Source organism: Arachis stenosperma, chromosome 6 (assembly GCF_014773155.1).
Source record: "Arachis stenosperma cultivar V10309 chromosome 6, arast.V10309.gnm1.PFL2, whole genome shotgun sequence".
NCBI lineage: Eukaryota > Viridiplantae > Streptophyta > Magnoliopsida > Fabales > Fabaceae > Arachis > Arachis stenosperma.
This window is the reverse complement of record NC_080382.1, coordinates 7,272,105-7,299,941: the sequence shown is the minus strand read 5'-3', so window position 1 is coordinate 7,299,941 and position 27,837 is coordinate 7,272,105. Positions and strand designations below refer to the sequence as shown.

The window sequence follows — 27,837 nt, the reverse complement described above, 5'->3', positions numbered from 1 at the left end:
GCCTAAACTACATTGTATTATTTGCAATGCCTCACGTGGTATGGTACAAGACAAGATTCCCCAATCCCCACCATCATTCCTCCACACCAAAACAGACAAAATAATAATGATAACAATTGGACTAGCTGTAAGTTGACCGCGCAAGTCATTATAACTGCCATTAATTTATGTTCAAGTGATAAGTCCGTTAATAGTCTCATGGCCACTTCTCGTTCTCCGGCCATATGTATGTATTCTTATTTCTTAGGCTTACATTTCCAACAACACAGCTCATCTAAGTATAAGTAGAAATACAGATCCGAGTTGAATGCGAAGAAAATGATATATGTATGAGCCAATAGAGGAGTTCTGCTCTCACAGCAGTCGGCAAAAGCGATAATAATAGCTTCAGCTCAGGTCAGTTGTATTGTATCCCTCCTCCTCCAATTCGCACGCTAACATAACTTTTCAGCTTCCATCTACATATTTTCTCTTTCATAAAACCAAAACTTTTACTCAGATCTCATCTAGTGGTTACACAACTCGCAAGTAATTTGTCACCGTTGTTGCAACAATAATATAATATTCTTCTTTTTATTTATCTATAAAAAAAACACTTTGAAAGTACTTTTAAAAATGTTAATAGCCTTCTGGGTTCTGTCAGTACGATATTACTGCAATATAAATGAATTAATATTTAGTTATCAACTTTATTTTACATGGACTGTTAAAGTGATAGACTTGATAAGATATCTTGGATAAAAAAAATTGCCAAATTATTTTATTATTTAATTTTTCTATATTCTTTAGAAGTATTTACTTAACTAAAGATATTAAAAACATTTTATATAAAAATATTTATGTTAAAAGTGTGATTTATTTGTTTAGGCACATTTTAAATAGAGATAATATTTTTATAATATATTTAAATCAAATCTTATAATTTATTATTTAATAATAAAAAAATATTTTTATATAAAGATAATTGTAAAATTTTAATAATTCTATCTATTTTTTAATGAGAACTTATCTATAATATAATAATAGGTTTTTTTATAAAATAAATAGATAATTTACTAAAATAAATCGATTTATAGAATTTTGAATTTTCTAGAGTAAAACAACAAGAGATCCAGTAACAAAACCCAAAGAACAACACGTCAATGAACACCTCAAAGTAAAGGAACCTCTAATTCTTATTATTTTAAATATTTAATTACAAATTTACTGACACAAAAAACGAATACGAAAGTTATGATATTTGTGCAGATTCTAATAGCGTAAATAGGTCATAATTTTTTTTTTCCAATTTTGCTTTTTTTCATAGCGAAAACGGACTAGTAGTGACTATAAACAGTGCGACGTTGCTAGCATTTTTCATATCAATCCTGCTATGTAACTAACAAAAATTTCAATTTTTGTTAAGAAGCTACTCAGATAAAAATATCTAAAAAGTCTTTTTTTAAAGATATTTTTTAATAATTAAAATTATATATATAATCGATTAAATTATGTTTTTTTTTAAATTAGACTAGACAAATTGATTTGATCGAAAAAATAATGAATTAAATTTTGAACTGGTCTAAATTAATATTTTTTTATAAAAAATACTATAATATCTTTATTATAGAAAATAATTAAAATAATCTTATTATATATATATATATATATATATATTAATTTAAAAATTTTAAATTCCAACTCTATCGTAGAAAAATAAAGGACTAAAATTTAGAATTCTCAAAATTCATATATATAAGAAGTATTTTAGTCATTTTCTATAATAGGGTATTGTAGTAATTTTTATAAAAAATAATATTAATTTAGACCAGTTTAAGATTTGATTCACCATTTTTTCGGTCAAATCAATTTGTCTAGCTTAATTTTGATAAAAATAACACGATTTAATCGATTATATATGTTAAATTTTAATTATTAAATAACATCTTTAAAAAAAATACATTTTAAGTGTCTTTATCTGAGTGATTTCATTTTTGTTAACTTTTGTTTATGACTGTGTTTGATAAAAAATGTTTTTATGGATGTATCTAATAAAAATATACTTTTATGTTTAATTGTATAGATGTATCTTTTGAGTATATTTCTTTATACATGTGTCTTCTAATAAAAATATCTTTAATATTAATTATTGTTGACAATAAATTAATAAATAGTATATTAGTATTCAATACTTTTTCTTTTCATATTTTTTCATTTGCAAAATTTAACATTTGAGTGAGAGAGAAAATGTAACAGCCAAAGAGAAATAGAGAAGTGAAAGACAAGAGAAGAAGAGTGGGAGAAAATGTGGCAGTAATGATATTAATTGATTCAATAAAAATAAACACATTGCGGATTATCTAAACGAGCAGGTTAGTATTGTGTGTATTTTTTTATTTTTTTAATTATGAAAATTAAATTTTTTATAATTATTTTTGTTTAAATTAGTATAAATATAAACTTATTTATATATGTTAGTATTAATTTCAGTTGAATATAATTATTATGTTTTATGTTATATCAATTATCAAGAGTTTTATTTGTATGTTTTCTTATATAATTATGCTCATGAACTAAAGTGCTTCTTAAATTCTTTTCCACCAACCCAAATTTGAACTCAAATTTTGGTGCAATATATAGGGAAAAAATGTCACTGAAAAATATGAAATAGCTGTTGTCATCACCTTGTATTTTTTCTTTTTTCTAATAAAAAATGAACTGCATGTTTAAAAATAAAGTAAAATTATTGAACTTGATCACCAAAATAATGAAGCTATTTTTATTCAAAAATATCATTTACATACCAAAATTAATTATTATATATATATATATATAATTTGATTTTTTTAGTGTATAATTTATATTTTTATATATATTATATGAGTTTAATTTTGATACACTGATAGTATAAAGCGTTTTACACAGTCGTTCAATCATATCCGTTTTTTGGATAATCATTCACGCAGTTAACATAAAAAATAATTATTTTTACTGATATGATATTATATTAAAATTAAATTTATATTATATAGTGATAACTAATTTTAGTGTGTATATTTGCATGGTTAATTTCCATTAGCGTGATAATCATTAATTAATTATAAATTGCATAAAAAAGAGAGATAGTCAAATAGAAATATATCATGATAATAACTATTTAAATATATTAGGTAGTTAGTTATTTAATTTCTAGTATTGTTGACGTTTAATTTGGAACTACGTTGTTCTTCAGCAACAATATGAACTTAAAATATCATCTAGGGTTAAATACTAGCATGCATGTAGGGCTAAAGGCAAAAAAGTACTCTTGGATTAACATAACTGCCACAGTTAACTAATAATTAACCGTAATAGACTAGTAGCTTTGAATGCTCAGTCTGTATTAGCAATTTAGCATATCCTCATCACTATATATACAAAGAAGAGCTTTTCACAATGAAATAATTGAAGTGCCGCGGTCAGAAATTTCCTGGAAAGGAAAATGAACGCGAACTATCCTGGAAATTGATATAGTTTAATTTATTTTATGATCCTTGGGTCGTTAATTTGTGTGTTGAGGTTGGAATGTTATTTTGATTTCTTAGGGATCTGAAAGGCGTCTCAAACCCCAAGCTACGCGAAATCAACAATTCTACTGTATATTCCGATATCCGAAATCACGCGTGTATATATTATATATAAATGATTATAAAATTTTTAATAAAGATCCAATTTGATTGTTGTCTATTTTCACTAAGAATAAGGTATTTTTTATTTAGTGGGACACTTCGATTCTTAATTTTTTTTATTTTAGGATAATATAATTTTTTTGTTAAAAAATTCATTAAATAATGACAAAAATAAATTTTGTGAGAGTTTTATTTATAATTTGTAGAATTTTAAATTCTTACATATTATTAATAAATTTATTTTTAAAAAAAATTTTCACTGATAATAATTAAGTGGAGAAAGACTATTATTAGAAATGATGTCACAAAAAAAAAAGTAATTGCTAAAAGAAAAAATAACATCAAACAAGAAAAATGAAATAAGATAATACTAATGTTCATGATATTTGTATTGGTGATGATGATAATAGAATAGATAAAGATGGTGATAAAATATGGTTACACAATAATAGTAGAAGTAAAAGTAATAATGATGAGAATAAAAAAAGGGATGATAGTAGTAATAATAGTTTATTATATTATTTAAAAAATTTTGTGAGAGTTTAAAACTCTTAGAAATTATAAATTAAACTCTCACAAAATTAAATTTTTTAATATTTATCAAATTTTTTAATAAAAAAGTCTTATTATCCTAAAATAAAAATATTGAAGACGAAATATTCTTTTTTTTAGACAAAAAACGTCTTATTTTTTGTGAAAATAAACAAATAAATGGACCAAATTTTATTTTTACTCTAAGATTTTTAGTTATATAAAATTCTTTTAGGTAAAGATGATAACTGAAAAATTTTAAATAATTCATTATGTTTCACTAAATTATTTGATATAGTACGTGTTTATATCTTATTTATTATTTTTTGTAATATAAAAAAAAACATATATGGCCTCTGAATTATTAAAATCTGAATTATTGTTGTGTTATATCTGAATAAACCTAACTTTATAACTGCATAAATTTCTAATAATTTTGAATTGGCGCCGTTAGAATGCTTTTTGTAAGTAGAAGTAGTGTTACTTATGTGAAAAATGCTTACACTTATCTTAAATCACATACAGTATTAGCTAAACCCAAATTGTTATTTACTTTTAAAACACCTAATAAATTCTCTTCAACACATGTTCATCATATCTATATGCATTAAATTAGTCACCAAAAAATATGCATTAAATTGTGCTATTGCGTGTTGACTGTTGAGTGCATATTATGTTCATATATAGTATTGCGAATTAATTTTGATGGTTTGATTAATTACTAGGTCAATGCACCAGGCTTTATGATGGCCTGGTGCTGCAAAGAAAGAAAGGAAATGCACCATGCTAAGCTAACAATACAAGGCGGTGAAACCTATTTTGAGTAAATTCGGTATGGTTTTCCATGAATCTTCCATATATAATCTATCACTAGTGGACAAAGTTAGTTAGAATTGAGTGTTAATTATGCCAGCTAAGCACAATCTATTATTGTAACTAAGTAGAGTTAGTTAGATGATTAGTTTTTAACTTAAGCCACTGTGCACACTATATAAGCATGCCTCCTCCATCATTCACTTCACTGCTTGAGCAATTCACTCTCTCAATCTATCAAATTCTGAATATCTCTCTCATCTCATTCTCTCTAAAACTACCTGATTGCCACTGATACCATTTTCACACATATATAAAAGCAACTGAAAACGAAAGTAGTTGTGTGATTATCACAGTTTGGATTTTCTGGATTTGAGCTTCAAATCTTTCTGTTTGTTTCTTTCTTGTAACTACTTCAGCGAAGTTGTTTACTACTACAAGTATACAACTAGCTTGTTCGTTTTGTTTGTTTTTGGTTCCCAGAATCAGTTTGACCAAAAGAACTCTCTTCACACAGAAGTTGCGTTTAGAAAGCATCAGTGAATGGCACCAAACAAGCGAGCATCGTCATGCAATGAGAGTAATGATGACAGAGACCTTCAAGTCTCTCTTTGTAAACGAAAAGCACTGCCAGACACCCGGTACCTCTCTTGTCTTTTATGCACTTCACACCTCTCTGATCGTCTTTGTCCCTTTTCTCATGTTTTCGCGATTTGCTTTGCTTATTTGTAGCACTGCTTCCGGCATTAGTTCCACCAATGACATGGCGTTGCTCCGGGAATCTGAATTATTTAAGAAAGTGGTCGGTATTTGTTCTAGCTGATTTCTAACATATTCTCATAAATAAAAAATTAGTTGGCCTCTATAAGTTATTTAATAGTTATTAAAGGAATTCAATTGACACTATGATTAATATTAATTATATCTTTAACTTTAGTTTTAATAACTAAATAGAACGTGATTTTAAAAAAATTTAAGTTTCGTTTTATAATTTTTTAGTATTTTCGGATCTCATTAAACACAAAAGCTTGATACTCTTTTAGTATTTTCGGATCTCATTAAACACAAAATACGAAAAATTATGAAATTGAAGCAAAAACGTACAAGAACTTGAAAAGAGAAATTTCAGACAAGAATTCAGAAAAATTATAAACTCTTTTGGATTTTCTTTTGAATCCTTTTTAAATCCTTTTTCAACTTTTTTTTTAGCTGGAACAAATATAAAAAATTGGATAATTTGAAAAAAGAATTGTAAAATAATTTTTTAAAAGTTTTTTTAATTTACAGAAATTTTTTTTACTACGATTGACTTATTTGGTTATTAAAACCAAGATAAAAGATATAGACATATAGTTAATGTTAATTGTAATAATAATACAATTTAATTCTTCTAATAACCATTAAATAAGTAATTGAGGGTAATCAACTTTCTATTTCTATTTAGGAAAAGGGTAGGTTAAAAATCACCTTTGTAGTTGAAATGAGTTGTTTGTTTGCTTATGTCCATATTAAGAAACTTAACCTTAAGCTTTTGAGAAAGAACAAGAAAATTGATTGTTCTTTGTTTTCTTAAACCAGTTAGAACAGGTTATTCCACCAATGCTAGAACAGGCAATTCCACCAATGCTAGAACAGATGATTCGGCCTATGCTAGAACAGATCATTTCACCTATGCTGCACCGTTCGCTATCTTCCCCAAGGTTTGTTTCCATTCCAACTATGTTTGTGTACACATGTCTCGTTGGATTAAGCGCGTATCACTAAGCTAAAGAAAAGAAAATAAAATTGCAGTAACCGCTTTGGTCCAACATGTCTTATACACACAAACATACATTTTAATTAGAGACATTGTTTTTGTGATTGAAATTCAGTCATGGATTTTTGGTCAAGCGGAAGACTAGTCCAGCAGCAGGTGGAGGCAGATCATTGCAGTTATGTCTGATGAAAGGGTTGCCTTCAACCATTTTCACACACATCAACATCAGAGCGGAGGACAGTTCCACGCTCCAAGTTGCAGTGTGCGATGCCACAGTTCAGCACTCCAAGGTCACCATGGGAGATGGTCCCTCCTTGAAGATCCAGCTATGCGTCCTGAGGGGTGACTTCGAAAGTGAGGATTGGACTGCTGAGGAATTCAATAGCAACATAGAAAGTCCAAGAGAAGGAAAAGGACCATTGCTCAAGGGAGACACGGTTATTACTATTGAAAATGGAGTTGGCTTTTTCAAGAATGTTGAGTTTACTGATAACTCTTGCTGGACCAGAAGTGGCAAGTTCCGGATTGGAGTTAGAGTACTGCAATCGAATTCTTCCCCTGTAGCAGACATCAAAGAAGGAAGAAGTGAGCCTATAAGGGTGAAGGATAAGCGAGGAGTCGGTGAGTGCAAAGTTTTTTTTATTCTTTTTGAAGTGATTTTGGCTTTTGGGTGTCCATTGGTCTTTTACTTACAATACATATTGTTGTCATCATTTCAGCAAATCAGAAACCGGATCGTCTTTCATTGGATGACAAGGTGAGTTGTCTGCATAAGATCTCAAAAAATGGTCGGATCTGCAGGCAGTTGTCAGACGATGGAATTAAAACTGTCAAGGATCTGTTGCGCCGGCACACAACTGACCAGGCTTCACTAAGACAGGTATAGGCATGTAATTTTGCAGTTAGAGGAGTGTTAGGGGGCAGTAAGTTTTGTGATTTATAGTAATCAATTAACTATCGTTGATGTTTTTAATGGGGTGAGATTTCATCTAATGATGTTGGATTACTCACTTTTCTTTTGATGGTTAAGTGCTGGCCAAATTTTAATAAAACTGCTGGTCTTTAGACTTTCTCATTTGTTATATTTACATGTATATGCTAATCTGATGTAAATTTCTGCTTGTGGAATTAGAAAAATGGCAACATTCCGGGGAGGTGTTGGGAGAAGATTATTGAGCATGCCAAGTCTTGTGAGATAGATAATAATGAGCGCTACATCTACCAGTATTTCACAGGAACACCAGAGCAACCAAAAGCAATATCCCTGCTCTTAAATTGCATCTACGAGCCTGTGGCTATTGCATATGATGGCCAAAATTTTAAAACTCTAGAGTCTTTGGATGTGGAAAGCAAGGTTTGTGTTCTTCTGCCGCTTGTTCATATGAGTATGATTGAGAACACTTGCTACAGTTTCAATACTTGTGTATGTATGTGAATGGCAGGGTTGCGTGGAAACAATAAAGCAGGATGCATACAAGAACCTGAATGATTTGAAACCATTTGAAGCAAGTTCAGAATGTGGTGTTGTAGGGGAAGGGCAAGAACATATGGTTCAACCGTCGGCAATGACAGCATCATGGTATATTGGTGGAGGCGAGCAAGTAGGGTGTTCCAGTCAACAACCGCTATATGAGGCCAAATGGGAAGGGTACATGAGTCCATCACAGGATGATCAGTTTCTAAATTACCCCTTGAACTTTGGAGGTGATTATGGGGCAAAATCATCCGACTATTTATTCCCTAGCAGCTTTGATATGTATTTGTCAAACAAAAATGTGGGCAATACTCAGTGGGCTAAACTCCGAAATGCTCTTAAATGGACCATACTCTACGCCGCTAATAGGAAGGCCAAGCTTCTTTCCTACTATCACTGTTGATTTGCTTCATTACTTTATTTTCTTGTATCTGTAAGTGTTTTAAGCTGTAACGTAAATAACCATCGCTGAACCTAAATAAACCACGGTGACGCTGATGGTGTCTTTAGCAATTCGTCTTGTCTAGTCTGGTCAGTTTCCTATTTATTCTTTTATGTGAGTGAATGTAATTGTATATTATCTGGTTCCCAAGTTCAATTCAATGTTGCTTCGCATTTTAGATATACAATTGATTGGAGAAAATTTTATTATTAACATAGAACGAAAATAAAATGAAATAATGTTGTCTAAACTACATTGTATTATTATTTGCAATGCCTCACGTGGTATGGTAGAAGACAAGATTCCCCACCATCATTCCTCCACACCGAAAGTCCGAAACAGACAAAATAATAATGATAACAATTGGACTAGCTGTAAGTTGACCGCCAAGTCAATATAACTGCCATTAATTTATGTTCAAGTGATAAGTCCGTCATTTTTAATAGTCTCATGGCCACTTCTCGTTCTCCTTCTTATTTCTTAGGCTTACATTTCCAACAACAAACATTACAACTCATCTAAGTATGTAGAAATACAGATCCGAGTTGAATGCGAAGAAGATGATGTATGTATCTGGCGATAGAGGAGTTCTGCTATCATCAATGGTCTGATGGACAAGTTCTACAAAAGCAAAAGCAATAATAGCTTCAGCTCAAAGGTCAGTTGTGTCCCTCCTCCTTCAATTCGCAGGCTAAAATAACTTTTGTGCTTAGATTTATATTTTCCATTATTCCCTCTTACAAGAAACCAGAACTTTTAGTCAGATCTAGCTGTTACAACTCACAAGTATTGCTTGCTTCTTCAGCAGTCTTCCCCAAGCAGTATCGTTGACTTTAGGCCAGCGTTTCATACACATTCTCACAAGGATACTGAAAATTTTCCCAAAACAGAGACTACTCTTATTATTAATACATTTTATGATGACAATTTGAGAATAGTATCAATTAAAAAGCACTTGCTGATAATAATTTATTTTTAGGTTGGTATTTTATATTCTGATATTTTTTTTTGCTATTTAACTCTTAAGTTTATATTTCAATAACATGGTAAAATTTTGGTTAATATAATACTTTAAATTAAGATTATATTTTGATATTTATATTAGATTATAATTATATTTTAATGTATTTATTTATATTTTATTATAAAATAGTTGTTTTGATTGAACCATAATTAAACCAATTAAATCAGTAATTAAAATAGTTTAAATAATCGGTTCGTTTTTTAGATTCTTACTACTCTACAGAAAACATTTAATTTGTTACCATAGTTTTTTTGTGTGTGTGTGTCTATTTGTTACCAAAGTTGCAATAATAATATAATATAAATAAAAAAAAACTTTGAAAATTCTTTAAAAAAATATTAACATGGATCTTACACATATCCCCTGTTGTCAGTACAATTTTCATGCCATATAAATGAATTAATATTTGGTCATCAACCATATTTTACATGGACTGGTAAAGTGATGACGGATAAGATATCTTGGATAAGAAAAATTACAAAAAAAAATTTCTTATTTCTCTTTTTTTTTTTAAATAATTTGGTAACTGGACTTAATGAATATTAGTTTTATTTATAGGTATTTAATTCAATCCAATTCTTACAAATAAAATTGGCAATTCAATTTATAGCAAATTAATTATTGAGGGCAGAACAAATTAAATTACGAGTAAGATTAATTGTGAATTTAAACCTAATTCAATTCGATGTATTCGTATTTTGATATATTATAATATGTAATTAAAAATTATAATACATACATAATAAAATTGATGAGATCGAATCAATATTTTTTAATATAATATTATTATGATTTTATTATTTTTAATTTTAATATGTATTTTTTTTTCTATTTTATTAGTATGTGTTTGCAGTTTGCACCATGGCTCAAAGAACAAAGGCCATACCCCAAATAAATTGTTCTACTAAAAATGGGCCTAGAGAGCAACCCATATCCACTCAGATGTGGTTTAGGAGATGCAAGTCAGCCTACCCAACTTGCCAGAAGCATGGGTACCATAACCCGTGTCCGACTTAATTTGGGGGTAAGTTACTGTTCCCTATGACCCTATTATTATCTCCCTTATTATCCACATGTGATATCTCCACAACGTGGACTAATTTTTCATGCATTAATTAAGAGAATGAATCACCCACTATTCATTCAGAAAGATCTAGGAAATTATCACTCTATTTTATAAATATCTCATTAAATTTGGATATATATTATTATATTCAGTCCCAACTCATTTAAATTTATTTAAGAAAAAGTCTAGGAATTGTTGTAAAATAAATAAAAGATATAAAATAGAGATGTATAAATAGAAGACTTTATTATTAATATAATTAGCTCAATAATTATTATATATATATAATAATATTATATGTTGTATTGTGTATATATATACAAAGATAAGAAAAAGTATTAAAAATAAAGAGAGAGAGATTTGCATTTGATACTATCTCAATATAATAAAGATGGTTAATATTGCTATTAATATTATATGTAAAGAGTAATAGAAAATAGAATTTAAAATACTTATAAAATAAAAGAAGAGAAAGAATTGTAATAGTAATATAAGGAGAAGGGTATTTGATTGCAACATAAAAAGGAATTGATCTCTTATTATTTGGTTGTGTGTAGTAAGAGAAAAGAAACCAAATACTTTAAGAAAGAGAGAGAGGGAATATATGAGTTTTTATTGCTGTGTGTTTCTTACTGAGGTTTAACCTCTATTTATACATGCAATAAGATTTATTTTTCCACGTATCATTAAATGCAAGAGTTTTGGTAACATAGCATTTCAGCATGGAAAATATGAGCCACCCATGGTCATTCATTTCATACTTATCGTAACACTCCCCCTTGAATGACCATTTAGGATTATGCCTCGTTAAAATCTTACTAAAGAAAACCCAATGGGAAAAACTTTAGTCAAGGAAAAAGAGTACAAAAATCCTTTGTGATGGGGACTGCCTCATTAAAAACCTTGTCGAGGAAAACCCAATGGGAAAAAACCTGACCAAGGAAAAAAGAGTACAGTCTCCCCCTCTTGCCGACATCATTTAATGTCTCGAAATCGGCGCATCCCAATCTCATGTACCAATCTCTCAAAGGAGGATTTTGGGAGTGACTTTGTGAATAAATCTGCCAGATTGTCACTTGAACGGATCTGTTGGACATCAATTGTCCCTTGATTTTGAAGATCATGAGTGAAGAAGAATTTGGGAGAAATGTGCTTTGTTCTATCGCCTTTAATGTATCCGCCTTTAAGTTGAGCAATGCATGCTGTATTATCTTCAAACAGGACAGTTGGAGCTATCTTATGATTAATCAGTCCACATGATGACATAATATATTGAATCAGACTCCTTAGCCAAAAACACTCGCGACTAGCTTCATGAATCGCCAGTATTTCAGCATGATTAGAGGATGTTGCAGCAATTGTCTGTTTCGTGGACCTCCAAGATATAGCTGTACCACCATATGTAAACAGATATCCTGTTTGAGATCTCCCTTTATGTGGATCAGACAAGTAGCCAGCATCTGCATAGCCAACTAGTTGTGACTTGGATCCATAGGGGTAAAACAATCCCATATCAACCATTCCATGAAGATATCGAAAAATTTGTTTGATTCCACTCCAATGTCTTTTGGTTGGAGAGGAACTATACCTTGCTAGTAAATTCACCGCGAATGATATGTCAGGTCGCGTATTATTAGCAAGATACATTAGTGCTCCAATGGCACTAAGATATGGTACTTCAAGACCAAGGATATCTTCATTTTCTTCTTTAGGACGGAATTGATCCTTTTTCACATCCAAAGATCTTCCGATCATTGGGGTACTTAATGGATGTGACTTATCCATATAAAATCTCTTCAAGATCTTTTCTGTGTATGTTGTTTGATGAATAAAGATCCCGTCTTTTATATGCTCGATCTGCAGGCCGAGACAAAATTTAGTCTTTCCAAGATCTTTCATCTCAAACTCTTCTTTTAGAGTTTTTATAATTGTTGGAATCTCTTCAGGAGTCCCAATGATATTTAAATCATCAACGTACACAGCAATTATAACGAATCCAGATGCAGATTTCTTTATGAAAACACATGGGCAGATATCATCATTCTTGAATCCGTTTTTGGCCAGATACTCAGTAAGACGATTATACCACATTCGTCCAGATTGCTTTAGACCATATAAAGATCTTTGCAATTTGACTGAGTATAACCCTTGCGAATATTCATTGGATGATTTAGATATCTTTAATCCTTCAGGGACTTTCATATAGATATCCCGATCTAATGAGCCGTATAAATAGGCTGTTACCACATCCATTAAATGCATATGCAGTTTATGATATGCAGATAAACTGACCAAATAACGCAAAGTTATCGCATCCACTACAGGGGAATACGTTTCTTCATAATCTATACCGGGCCTTTGTGAAAAACCTTGTGCCACAAGTCGGGCTTTATAGCGCACAACTTCATTTTTCTCATTTCGTTTTCTCACAAATACCCACTTATATCCAACAGGTTTTACATCTTCAGGTGTACGGACTATAGGTCCAAAGACTTCACGTTTTGCAAGTGAGTCTAATTCAGCCTTCATGGCTGCTTCCCATTTTGGCCAATCATTTCTTTGTCGACATTCTTCGACTGATCTTGGCTCAAGATCCTTACTTTCATGCATGATATCTAATGCCACATTATATGCAAATATTTCATTGACAATTGTCTTATTTCGGTCCCATTTCTCTCCTGTAAAGACATAATTTATCGAGATCTCGTCATTTTCACAATTTTCAGGTACCTGAACGTCTTCTGGCGTTATATTAGAATTTTGGACAACTGCCGGTGTCTTTACTATGTCTTTTTCAACAGGAATCGTATTTACCTCTTTTCTCTTTCGAGGATTTTTATCTTTGGAACCGACAGGCCTGCCACGCTTCTGGCGTGTATTTGCTTCCGTGGCTATTTGTCCTACTGGGATATCAATTCGAATTGGGGCATTTTCCGCTGGTATATAAGATTTGGTTATCCTCTTTGTATCGGAAAATGCATCAGGCAATTCATTTGCTATTCTTTGCAAATGTATAATCTTTTGAACTTCCAGTTCACATTGTCCTGATCGAGGATCTAAATGCATCAATGATGATGCATTCCAGTTAAGTTCCTTTTCAGGAAGCTTACTCTCTCCCCCTAATGTTGGAAATTTTGATTCATCAAAATGACAATCCGCAAACCGGGCTTTAAACACATCACCAGTTTGTATCTCAAGATACCTCACTATAGAGGGAGAATCATATCCAACATATATCCCCAATTTTCTTTGGGGTCCCATTTTGGTGCGATTAGGTGGTGCAATGGGAACATATATTGCACACCCAAATATTCTTAAATGGGAAACATTTGGCTGCTGGCCAAAAGCTAATTGCATAGGAGAGAATTGATGATAACTTGTTGGCCTCAAACGAATAAGTGCTGCGGCATGTAAAATAGCATGCCCCCAAACCGAGGTTGGGAGATTTGTTCTCATAATCAAGGGTCTAGCAATTAATTGGAGGCGCTTAATAAGTGATTCTGCTAACCCATTTTGTGTGTGAACATAAGCTACTGGATGTTCAACACTTATTCCATTAGCCATACAATAAGCATCAAAAGCTTGGGAAGTAAATTCACCAGCATTATCAAGACGAATTGCTTTAATTGGATTTTCTGGAAATTGTGCTTTTAATCGAATAATTTGAGCCAGTAATCTCGCAAACGCCAGGTTGCGAGAAGATAATAAGCACACATGTGACCATCTCGAAGATGCGTCTATGAGGACCATAAAATATCTAAAAGATCCACATGGTGGATGAATAGGTCCACATATATCACCTTGAATCCTTTCTAGGAATTCAGGGGACTCAAATCCAATCTTTACTGGTGATGGCTTTAAAATTAGCTTTCCCTGAGAACATGCAGCACAACAAAATTCACTAGTTTTAAGAATCTTCTGGTTCTTTAGTGAATGTCCATGAGAGTTTTCAATAATTCTCCTCATCATGGTTGTTCCCGGATGACCCAAACGGTCGTGCCAAGTTATGAATTCATTTGGGCTAGTAAACTTCTGGTTTACAGTGGCATGTGATTCAATTACACTAATCTTGGTATAATACAACCCAGATGAAAGAGAGGGTAATTTTTCTAATATAACTTTCTTATTTGAATCATGAGTTGTGATACATAAATACTCATGATTTCCCTCATTCATCGTCTCAACATGATATCCATTTCGGCGAATATCTTTGAAACTCAACAAGTTTCTCAGAGACTTGGTAGATAATAGTGCATTATTTATTATAAATTTTGTTCCTCCAGGAAACAAAATTATAGCTCTTCCGGAGCCTTCTATCACATTGCCTGAGCCAATAATCGTATTAACATATTCCTCTTTTGGCACAAGATGGGTAAAATATATATCACTTTTGAGAATAGTGTGCGAACTTGCACTATCCGCAAGGCATACATCTTCATTACATATCCTTGCCATTCTTCAAAAACAAATAATAAAATGAGTAATATGCACAGTTAAATTGAATACTTGATCAGAATTATTTTTCTAAGAAACACTGTACATAAAATAATGTCACATTTAATAATTTCAAAATTCATATTAATATTTCATTATTTATGTATATCACATTTGAAACTTAAATACATAGAAAATAAAACTTAACAATAAGTTCTTTACATTATTTATTTACATATATACTTCACAATCCCACATATTAAACTATTCCATCATTGATCAAATGACCAATATTTCCTTCAGGGTCCTCAAAGAAATCAGATACATCATAATGAGTGGTGGAGTTCTCAGCATCATTTGAAACAAAATTTGTTTCCTTTTCTTTGTCGTTCTTTTTCAAAGATGCCTGGTAAAGATCGACTAGGTGCCTTGGGGTACGACAGGTACGTGACCAATGGCCCTTTCCACCACAGCGGAAACACTTCTCCTCCGTTGATTTATTCTGCCCGATATTCCTTTCTTTGTCCCACTTCTGGTGAGATCCTCTCTTTTGAACATAATTCTTTTTCCTTCCATAATTTTTCTTGTTATTAAAAGCTTGCCATTTACCTCTTCTGGGGTAATGATTTGCCGCATTTACTTCAGGAAATGGGGCGGCGCCAGCTGGGCGCGCTTCATGATTTTTTAATAACAACTCATTGTTGCGTTCGGCAACAAGAAGGCAAGAAATTAACTCAGAATATTTTTTAAACCCTTTCTCTCGATACTGCTGCTGCAGGAGCACATTCGAGGCATGGAAGGTTGAGAAAGTTTTCTCCAACATATCATGATCAGTTATTTTTTCCCCACACAATTTCATTCGTGAGGTGATTCGAAACATTGCAGAATTATATTCATTTATAGATTTAAAATCTTGTAAACGCAAATGCGTCCATTCATACCGGGCTTGAGGAAGTATCACCGTTTTCTGATGATTGTACCTTTCTTCAAGGTCTTTCCAAAGATCTGCAGGATCTTTTAATGTGAGATATTCATTTTTCAATCCTTCGTCAAGATGACGACGGAGAAAAATCATGGCTTTAGCTTTATCCTTCTGGGATGCATTATTTTCAATTTTAATGGTATCTCCAAGATCCATTGAATCAAGATGGATTTCAGCATCTAGTATCCATGATAAATAATTGTTTCCGGATATATCAAGAGCATTGAATTCAAGATGAGAGAGCTTCGACATAATGAAAATATTACCTGAGTCTTCCTAAAGATTTGATCAGAGTCTCGTGCTGATAACGTGTTGTAAAATAAATAAAAGATATAAAATAGAGATGTATAAATAGAAGACTTTATTATTAATATAATTAGCTCAATAATTATTATATATATATAATAATATTATATGTTGTATTGTGTATATATATACAAAGATAAGAAAAAGTATTAAAAATAAAGAGAAAGAGATTTGCATTTGATACTATCTCAATATAATAAAGATGGTTAATATTGCTATTAATATTATATGTAAAGAGTAATAGAAAATAGAATTTAAAATACTTATAAAATAAAAGAAGAGAAAGAATTGTAATAGTAATATAAGGAGAAGGGTATTTGATTGCAACATAAAAAGGAATTGATCTCTTATTATTTGGTTGTGTGTAGTAAGAGAAAAGAAACCAAATACTTTAAGAAAGAGAGAGAGGGAATATATGAGTTTTTATTGCTGTGTGTTTCTTACTGAGGTTTAACCTCTATTTATACATGCAATAAGATTTATTTTTCCACGTATCATTCAATGCAAGAGTTTTGGTAACATAGCATTTCAGCATGGAAAATATGAGCCACCCATGGTCATTCATTTCATACTTATCGTAACAGGAATTAGTAATTTTTGTATTTTTTTGCTAATACTTAATCATAAAAAAAAAAAGTGAGTGATTTTTTATTATTGGATGTAATCTTACACCATTAAAAATACTATTAATAGTCAATTGATGATTACAAAATACCAAAATTATTGGTCCTCTAACATTACTCTTTACTTAAAATTACTACTGATTCAGCATCAAAATCTTTAGTTGTTGGTACTTTTTTAAATTGGCGTGAAGACATCTTTAGCACTCTTATCACCATTTTTAACTTCTTTTCCGAACCTAAATTAATTTACAATCTGTTTCAGGTACATCGCAAAATAATATATTTATAAAAATATAAAATGATTAAATATTATATTTAATTAAAAAAATATTTTTAGTATAGATAAAATTAAATAAAAAAATTTTAAAATATGAATAGGATTTAGAAGTGAGAAATTCTCATCTTATAAATAAGATAGAATTGAATTTTAGAGAAATTTTAAACCTGTAATTAAGATTAGGATAGAATTTAAATACTATTCTACTTTATACATTACCAGTCCTAAGACCTACCAACAAAATTTCAGTGATAATCTAAAAAGAAAAAGTCTAAGTTAGTTATATCCTAGTTGGTTTAATAGTGAGATCAATCTAAAAATGGTTGAAATTTAAAAATGTATTGTTCATTAAAAATATTATTTGTACATTAAAATCAATTATTATATATTTATGTATGATATATATTGTTTAATTCATTTTTAATGTGTATTTTATATTTTAAGATATATTTTAAATTAATGACTAATTTTAATATACATCTAATATAATTAGACTTTTTTATATTTAAATTAAAAAAATTAATATTTACAAAATATATAATCCATTGAGTATTTACTAATTTAAATATGGTTACACATTATAGATACTGAGACACAAAAATCATAAAAATACAATCTAGTAACTCAGTATATATCTGAATAAATAACAATGTGTAAAAACAAATAAATCAGATTTATAAATAAATGCGCAGTTTGTATGTATTCTGAATTTAACCGATTTATTTGTTTTCACACACTATTACTTATCCTAGATACTAAGTCATTGAATTATGTTTTTTTATGATTTTTATGTTTCAAGTAACACGTATTTAAATTAGTAACTCTATGGATCATATATTTCGATAAATATTAAATTTATTTAATTTAAATATAAAAAGCCAACATAATTGATTGTATATTTTATTTTTCAAAAGTTGTGTTAGGAACTTTTCGAAAATTTTTGAGTGGATTGATATTTTGGGATAAAGGGTTGAATTCGTTTCTAAAATATCACAATTTAAATTAGTCTTCAAAAAATATTTTTAATTAAATTATCTTTTAAATATTTTAAATTAATCGTATTAGTCTTTCTGTTATTTATCGATGGTGTCAAAATTTTTTATTGTGGCTTGTTAAACAATATTATAAGATATACACATAGAAGTTTTAATTGACTATTAATATGATAAATTTCTGAAATTATATCAAATTAAAATATAATTGAAGAAAAAACTTGAGGTATTAGAATTTCTTAATTTAGAGTTGATTTAATCTAATTTCATAAACTTATTATATTAACTGTCAATTAGAACTATTAAGTATGTGTTGTGGTATCACTTAACGTGTTACCTGACGAAAGAACTAAAATAACTAATTTAAAATCTTTAAAAGACAAATTTAATTAAAAAATGAATAATTTTTTCGGAACTAATTTGATCATTTACTCATATTTTGCGAGTAGAAAACACTTTTCTAATTCAAGAACAAATGATATTTTCAAAATATAAAATCAAACTTTTAAAAATTAATTTTTTTTACTTTTTTAAACTAATCATTCTCTAATATGGCTGATGTATATAACATAAATGAAATAAAATAAAAAATTTTATTTACTTTAAAGTTTGTTAATATCTATTTTAAAAATATATATTAAAGTTATTATCATTAAAATTTTTAAATTTTGTATTTTAATAAAAATATAACAATTGTATTAGAAATTAAATTTTACACACTTTTTTATAAAAACCTTGTTTAATTATTTTAAAATACATGTTAGTTAAATCCATACCTTTAAAACATTTAATAAATTATACTGAACGCATATTCATATCTATGCAAATTGGGTTATGATTATATTGCATGTTGACTACTGTTGAGTTTGCATATTATATGTTCATGTAGCATTGCGAATTAATTTTGATGCTTTGATTAATCATTAGGTCGATGCACTAGGCTTATGATAAGAGAATTGCAGGGCAATTATATCCCTAGTTAACTTATATCATTCTGACTTCTGAGTGTGTTTTTTTTTTAATGTTTTCTTTAAATATAATTGTGCTCATCAGCTAAAGTGCTTCTTAATTCTTTTGCACCACAACCCAATGATTGAACTCAAATTTTGGTGCAATATATAATATTGCGGGAGAAAAGATGGTCACTGAAAAATATGAAATAGCTGTTGTCAACTCGTATTTTTCTTTCTTTTTTTTTTTAAGGTAAAAAAAAAAACCTACATGTTTAAAAAATAAAGTAAAGTTGAACGCGACACCAAACTAATTAAGCTATTTCAATTAGCGTGATAATCATTAATAAATATGAATTGCATAAAAAGACAATAGTCAAACAGAAATATATCATGAGAAGAATAACTGTTAAAATAGATTAATTAGGTAATTAGTTATTTCTACTATTTTTCACGTTTGGAAAGACGTTTTCTCTATTATTTCAGCAAGAATATGAACTTAAAATGTAATTTAGCGTTAAAGACTAGCATGTAATGTTAGTAAATGGCAAAAGGAAAAAAAAAATTAATTAAAGTACCCTTGGATTAATTAGAACTGCCACAGTTAACAAATAACCGTAATATATAGCACTACATCTGTATATATAACATATTATCATCATCTATACAAAGGAGAGCTTCTGACAGTGAAATTGCTGGGGACGGAAATTTCTTGGCAAGGAAAGGAACGCGAACTATCCTGGAAATTGATATGGAAAAATAATGACTGGAATTTAAATAATTTATGATGTTCGATTAAAATATTTAATGTAATATATACTTATATGAGCAATGTTAGGGGCCAGCAATTTTTGTGATTGTTAGCCATCAACTAGTCATCAATGATGATTTGATGGTGTGAGATTGGTGTGAGGTTTTATCTAATGGCTCACCTTTTTCTGCTGGTTATATGCTGACCAAAATTCAATAAAATTGCTGGTTCTAGACTTTTCATATATATATATATATATATATATATATAGCACTCTAAATTATTAAATTTTGAATTTTTGTGTTGCCCCCTAGTTTAATTAGGGCAAAACTAATTGTATAACTGGATAAACGTTAGAATGCTTTCATAAGACACAGCATTAATAAACGCGGGGTGGTGGTGGCGGTGCAACAAAGAAAGGAAATGCAATGCCAACCTAATGAACGATACGAAGGTGAATCCTATACATTTCGAGTAAATGCAGTATCGTTTTAAAAATAATCAATATAAATATAAAATAAAATAACTTTAGATTAATTTAGACTGATTTTTATTATTTTTAAATATTTCTATTTAAATTTATATTAATCAATATTTTCACTCAGTAATTTAATATTTTTAGTCTAATAACTCATATTTTTTAATATTATTGGTTAATTGCTGAATAAAAATAATAAATTATACTAACTCTATATCGTTACTCTTCCAAAAATTGGTGAAATTTGAAAATATATTGAATATTTTATTAATAAAAATATTTAATAACAAAAAATAATTAGTAAAAATCAATCAGAACTTACTTTATTTAATATTTATTTATTATTATAACAATTAATATAAATATTAAATAAAATAAATTTTGACTGCATGTTTTTTTTTTCTTTCTAACATTACTGTTTTATTAATTATTAGTTGAGTTTTAATTTGAACTTCCTAACGACTTTGAGTGATTTCTAATTCAAGAGCAAACGATATTTTTATTATTTAAAATCAAACTTTTAAATATTTTTTATTTTATTGTTATTTAATATATATTTTTAAGACATATATTAAGATTATTATAAATAAAATACTTTAACTTTTATTTTAATAAAAACACAACAAATGTGTTAGAAATTATGTTTTACAAACTTTTCTATAAACTCATGTTTAATAATTTTAAAATACAGGTTAATTAATTATTCCTTACCTTTAAAACACCTAAAAAATTTATATTCAACGCATATTCATATCTATGAAAATTGGGCTATGATTATTGCATGTTTGACTGTTGAGTGTTGAGTTTGTATATTATCTTCATATAACAATCAACATTGCGAATTAATTTTGATGCTTTGATTAAGAGAAATATTAGAATAGAGTTGTTAAAATTTATTATTTTTTATTATTAATTGGTTATTAATATTTAATAGTATGAAATAAAATTTATTATTAAATTATTAGACTAAAAGAATTGAATTAATGACTAAATAATGACAAAAATAATAAATTTTGATATTTTTAATATTTCTCTTTAATTATTAGATCGATGCATAATCAGGGACGAATTTACAAAGATGTGGGGACAATTGTCCCCATTAAATTTTTATAAACAAATAATAAATACCTACATAAATAATATAAAATGTCTCTCTTAAAATAATAAGTTTGTCCTCATATTTAATTTTTTTTAAATATATATCTGAAAAATTTAGATTATTAAATAACAATTCAAAGATAAAAATTATCGAATTATATAAATTTAATTTATTTATATTAAAAAATAAATATGCATGATTAAATAATAATAATAATTTAATTAATTAATTAACTAAAATGAAATTTAGTTTCTCAAATAAAAATGAGACGGTTAGTATTTAATAGTTTTTTTAGTTAATTGAGATAATATATATTATATATCATTTATTTATTTTTACTATTTATTTAATTTAGTTTTGGTATTATGTATAATTATTTTTATCAAAAAAAATTTTACTATGAATATTATAGAGTGTCAACTGTGCAATTAAATGGCAAAAAATATTTAAATAATTACTTGATAAAAAAATATTATTTATATTTATATATAAAAAATGTGATTGTTTGAGTTAAATTTTTATTTTTCTCGTAATTATTTTTGTGTTTTTTTTTATTTTATATATTTTTTTATAAATTTTTTAATTATTGAATTATAATTTTTTTGTATTATATAAAAAATAATCAATAAAATGTGAGTCGATGGATATAGAGAATATTTGACAAAAAATATTTTTAAATTAATATATTTTTTATGTGTTAATTAAATTATTTAAAGTTTGGTTAATATATTTTAAATTTTTAATATCTAAATATATTTATGTTAAATTTTTATTATTTTTATATATTATTTTTATCTCTAAAATTTTGTGGATTCATCACTAGATACACTAGTAGAATTAGAAGTAAGTCAAGTCAACTCATGAATTATGAGTTATGAGTCATTTTGAGTTTAATTTGTTAATTGTTTGATTATGAACTCGCTGTTGACTGGTGAGCCAAATTTAAATTTAGATAAACTTAATTCTGACTTGATTATATATCTATTTATTGTTGGTTGAATAGATGATAAAATCAAACCTGATAAATCTAGTTAAATTATTTAAGATAGAAAAAAATAAAAAATAGGCATTTATATATTAACTTTTTAATTATTTAAAATTTTATAATCAGTTTTAAAAAAAAAAACGTTTTAAACCTTTTTAAGGGAGTGACTCCCGTATATTTATTAAAAAAATTGAATTGTTGTGTTATATCTGAATAAACCTAACTTTTTAACTGCATAAATTTCTCGTAATAATTTTGAATTGACGCCGTTAGCAAGAATGCTTTTTGTAAGTAGAAATTGTTACGTATGCGCAAAACGCGTCCAATGAAGGAAGGAAGAAAGGCAATGCAATGAGAAGGTAGCGATATTAAGATGAGGCAAACTTATTTCCAGTAAATGAGGTATCGTTTTCCTGGAATCTTCACATATAATCTTCTCATCACTTCAATAATTCCCAGCTTCAACTGTGTCCTCTTTTAAAAGAAGCACGCACTTGTCAACAATCAGCATCAACAACGAATTTAACTTGCACAGTTGCACATTGTGAACTGAATCCTTCTTGATAAGTGATAGCTTAAAGTAAAGGGTTTTAGCTGTTGAATTTGAATAATATTGATTATTGTGTTTCTAAAATAATGAACACAATAAGCCAAGCTGGAAACTTAAAGCGGAGACGTGAGGAGGGAGGCATCTGGTATCAATAAACAAATTCTAATTTGTTATCTGTTATATTTTCTATATTGTGTGTTTAATTAAGTTGTGGTTTCTTTCTCTTGTGTTAATTAATTACTTAGTATCAGGACTGGAAAATATGTGAAGCTCAACATAGAAACGGAAATCGTGCCGGCTCTCACAAAATTCATTCGGGAAGTGGTAACAAAATACATAACACTCTTTTTTATTTTCTTTGAGAAATTCGGAAAGTAGTTAACTTATCACTTATGGTCTCTATCTGTATCGTATTATTTCAATTAGGTAAAGGAGGAGTTGGAGAGCAAACTGTCCATCGCGGAGCTCAAAGCATCACTACATTCAGGGTTTGTTTTAATTTCTTCCTCTTAATTAATAATATGGATGAAGTAATTGATGTGATTTAATTTGTTGCTAGGGCGGCGGAGAAACGCTACAAGTTGGTTTTCAAGGCTGATTTGGGTGATACAATTTATAAAGACTCCAAAATCAAAGCGAAAGAAAATGATGTTGAGGTTGCTCTATATGATACTGTGAGTAATTCAGTAGTAACACATGGCCCACTGTCTTCCATTAAGGTCGAGATTTGTGCCCTCAACGGCGATTTCGGCTCCAATAATGGAAGGTGGAGCACAAGCGAATTCAAGCACAACATCGTTCACCAAAGAGAAGATAAAGCCATGTTACTAAAAGGAGAAACGGTTATCACACTAAAGGAAGGAGTTGGTCACATCAACTTCATTACCTTCACCGGTAACTCAAAGCGTACAAGAAGCAGCCGTTACAGATTAGGAGCCATTGTTCACTTACCTTGCCATCAACAACACGTCGGAGAAGCTGTAAGCAATCCTTTCAGGGTCAAGGAAAGCAGAGGTCACTACTCAACTAATTATTTACTTAATAGTAATCATTAATTACACATAATCTTAATCTCATCATCATCATCAACCATTATCAGGGAATACGAAGCATTACCCTCCGTCACCTAAGGACGAAATATGGCGATTGGTCAACATATCAAAAGATGGTCACGTCCATGACCGCCTCTTTCGTCACCTTAAAATCCAAACTGTTGAGGATCTCTTGCGTTTTGACAACCCAACCGATCGTCCTTTGTTACAAAAGGTATGTTGTTTGTTCATGTTTTATTTTTTTTACTATTTGAAACTTAATTATTAATAGGTTTTATTAGCTAACATGCAAAATTTAAATTTTTAATACATTTATTGTATATTTATTAAAATAAATTATTTAAATTTTTTTATTATTAACAATCTTAACTTGTGTTATTTATGCATAGTGCGCGTGTGATTCAAGTGTACGAATAGTTATTTAAATATTAAAATTTAGGTAAATAATTTAGAGTATAATATATTTTACTTGAATTAGACCAATTTTAAAATTTGTTGTTCATGTTTTTCAAAAAAAAATTATTGATTACCTAATACAATCCTATCTTATACTATAGATTTTCACTTGAATCTTCTGTTTTTGGCCACAGATATTTGGCCAAGGTTCAAGAAAGCTGAGGGAAACACTTAACCATGCTAAGACTAGTTGTCAAGGACAAAAGTGTCATTCGCAGAATATTATCATCAACTCTGATGATGATAAGGTACACCTACCTCTGATCCGGTATAGGTAGTATCATATTTTTTTTAACTTGAATCTTTGTAATAATTAATTAGTGGTTGATGGACAACAGAATTACTGATCATCTGCTTTTGAATATATATACTAATCCTGTTATATCTCTGGTGAGAGTATTTGTGTAAATAATTATTGCAGGACTTTATAAACTGGTTTAGGCGATGCCTGTTAATTATAATTACAATACAATAACCAAGATGAATTATTATTTCGGTTAGAGTTTAGAAATTGTAATAGTTAGACTTGTAAAATTTACTCTTGCCTATACATAGTAAGAAAAAGTGATTATTTTACCAAAGTTTTTAAAGAGCTCTATATTTTGAGATTCTAGACAGATCAACCTATCTGACTAGGATCATCATTGGTAATAATCCTAGATTAACGTTTGATTTTCTCTTGTACTTTTACTTTGATTTAAAAAAAAAAATCCATGAATATATACATACATTATTATTTATCGATGGATATCTTCTGATGATATTATAGTATGCTTGGTTGACAATATATACAGCAGCATGTTGAGGAGACACTAGCATTTGCACACACCTTTCCAGGCCCAATGGCAAGTCTACAACATCAAGGTATGAATTATGCAAGTATGTATATTAAACGGATAAATTACTGTTTTGGTATTATATATCTAACTATTTGGATTAAGTTTTAGTATTATTGTTCTTAGTTTTTGAAACCTTCTATTTTATTCAAATATTTTATTTATTATTTTTTTTATTATTTAGTCACAATTTTTTTTTCTTTTGTCTTTTAAAAGTACTCCTTTTCTTTATTGTCATCTTTATCTAGGTAATATCAACAACATAATTATAGTAGTTGTAATGACCATGGTAATTGTAATAATTTATAATAAAACTGATATAGAAATAAGAAAAATAAAAAGATAATAATAAAATAATTTTTTAAAAGAAAAATTTATTTTAATAAAAAATTTTAAACTAATAAAATAAAATATTTAAAATAAAAATAAGATATTTTAATTATTAAAAACAAAAAATAGAACTTAACCCACAGGACTAAAGCATTACTTTATTATATTAAAAAGTTTTGTACTTTTTGTTTGAACATAGATCTTAATAATTTTGTAGTACTGCCTACCTTTTCTTTATGTAGTTGTGCAGTAATCTTGTATGTGATCCAAATCATCCAATAATAAATTATGAGATATGGCGCACATCAAATATTTAGTATATCTCATCATCAACTAATCGCGAATGAGTTAGTATAGTTATATGGAAAAGTAATTAAATGTTGGTTCAAATAATAATTAAGAGTTTCCTTTGTCCTATGCTCTGATAACAGTGAGATGGTCCCTCCCAAATAATAATCATGTTTATATACAGGATAAATTACTAAAAATATATTCAAATAATTTTGTTATAGGCAAAAATGATGTACGTATTCGAATTTTATTATCGATAAAAATATTTTAAAATAATTTAAAAATATAATAAAAATATTTTATAAATTAATTTTTTATGCGATTTTTTATAAGTATAATTAAAAAAATGAGATTTTTATTCTTAGAAAAATCACCAAAGAAATATATGCTTAGCGAAAAATCACCAAATTTTAACGATAAAAATATCTCATTTTTTAATTACGGTTGCAAAATACCACATCAAAATTCAATTTCTAAAGTATTTTTGAATAATACATATTTAATGTTGAACATTTTTATCATATTTTAAAATTATTTGAGAGTATTTTTGTTAATAACAAAGTTTTAGTGTATTTTTGTCGACGATAAAATTATTCGGCTGCATTTTTTGTGGTTTGCCTATATATTATATATATATATATATATATATATATATATATATATATATATATATATATATATATATATATATATATATATATATATAATTTAATAAGCTATGCTCTTTAATTTTAGCTTCCTTTAATTTGTTTATCCATCTGCTTTAACATATGATGCAGATCAACTAGGAACAGGGCAAGATTTTGTCCAACCTTCTACCTCAACACCACACGTTGCTGGAGCAGATAGCAATGGGCAGTTTGATTTTGAAACAGAACTATTTGAGCTACTACCCCGTGAAACGCGCATAGAAGGGAATAATGATTGGGATTATTGTTTCTGATGAGTTCATATGACTTTTTAATATGGCAATATCTATCTTGTATGTGTGGGAATAATTGTTGTTGTGAATGAATTGAAATGCATGGGGGCGAAGATGTATAGCACTTTTTAGGCTCTCTCTATAGTCTATATATATATATAGCTACTTGAACTTTGAAAGACAAACACATACGGCAGTGTTTGGCCATGGGCCGGATAACTTTATTCAATTATAATTTAGGTATTTATTTGTATTTGTTAATTTATCTAATCAATAAAAACAATTATTATCATTTAATATTGAGTTTAGTTAAAATGTGTCTTTAAAATATATGTTAAAATTATTTATTTTAAAAATTATTTTATGAAAAGATATAATTTTATATTTTTAATAGAGAAAGTCTAGAGGCCAACATTTTTATTGAAATTTGACGATCACTTAACTATAAAAAAAAAGTAATCATATACTATTAGATATCATCTCACACCATTAAAAATAGGTTTAATTACAATGTTGATCTCTATACTTTTTTCCTTTTAATTGGGTCTCTGCATCCAATTTTTTTTCAATTGAGTCCCTATACTTTTTTTTCATTTTATTTGGTCTCTGCACCAATTTTTTTTTAGTTGGGTCCCTATATAATTAAGCTAATTACTACTAAGAGAGATCTAATTGAAAAAAAAATTGGTTGAAGGACCTAATTAAAAGAAAAAAAAGTATAGGAATCTAATTGAAAATTTCGCAAAATTATAAGAACCAACAGAGTAATT

At 28.5% G+C, this 27,837-nt stretch overlaps 2 protein-coding genes and 1 long non-coding RNA gene across 7 annotated transcripts; all 3 read left to right on the top strand.

The window, feature by feature from the left end:
• The first annotated feature begins 237 nt into the window (after nucleotides 1–237).
• LOC130936744 (calmodulin-binding protein 60 B-like) lies at nucleotides 238–8,734 on the top strand. The gene is made up of 9 exons (XM_057866888.1): nucleotides 238–396; nucleotides 4,904–5,010; nucleotides 5,509–5,632; nucleotides 5,724–5,793; nucleotides 6,570–6,691; nucleotides 6,863–7,368; nucleotides 7,467–7,627; nucleotides 7,880–8,101; nucleotides 8,190–8,734. The coding sequence occupies exons 3-9, from the start codon at nucleotides 5,535–5,537 to the stop codon at nucleotides 8,622–8,624; spliced, it is 1,614 nt and encodes a 537-aa protein (XP_057722871.1). The 5' UTR covers nucleotides 238–396; nucleotides 4,904–5,010; nucleotides 5,509–5,534; the 3' UTR covers nucleotides 8,625–8,734.
• Nucleotides 8,735–9,080: 346 nt separating this feature from the next.
• Nucleotides 9,081–17,655, top strand: LOC130933436 (uncharacterized). Its single transcript, XR_009067722.1, has 3 exons — nucleotides 9,081–9,321; nucleotides 10,528–10,711; nucleotides 15,491–17,655. It is a non-coding gene; the product is annotated as an uncharacterized LOC130933436 (long non-coding RNA).
• A 4,810-nt stretch (nucleotides 17,656–22,465) lies between these two features.
• LOC130933435 (calmodulin-binding protein 60 B-like) lies at nucleotides 22,466–27,364 on the top strand. 5 transcript variants are annotated; one of them, XM_057863050.1, is made up of 8 exons: nucleotides 22,466–23,032; nucleotides 23,432–23,504; nucleotides 23,607–23,668; nucleotides 23,740–24,194; nucleotides 24,280–24,446; nucleotides 24,823–24,936; nucleotides 25,483–25,552; nucleotides 26,925–27,364. In XM_057863050.1, the coding sequence occupies exons 1-8, from the start codon at nucleotides 23,028–23,030 to the stop codon at nucleotides 27,086–27,088; spliced, it is 1,110 nt and encodes a 369-aa protein (XP_057719033.1). In that variant the 5' UTR covers nucleotides 22,466–23,027; the 3' UTR covers nucleotides 27,089–27,364. The 5 variants fall into 5 exon arrangements, with proteins under 5 accessions (XP_057719033.1, XP_057719032.1, XP_057719031.1 ...); XM_057863049.1 differs by having other exon boundaries at nucleotides 23,426–23,504; XM_057863048.1 differs by having other exon boundaries at nucleotides 22,466–23,325.
• The last annotated feature ends 473 nt before the right edge of the window (nucleotides 27,365–27,837 follow it).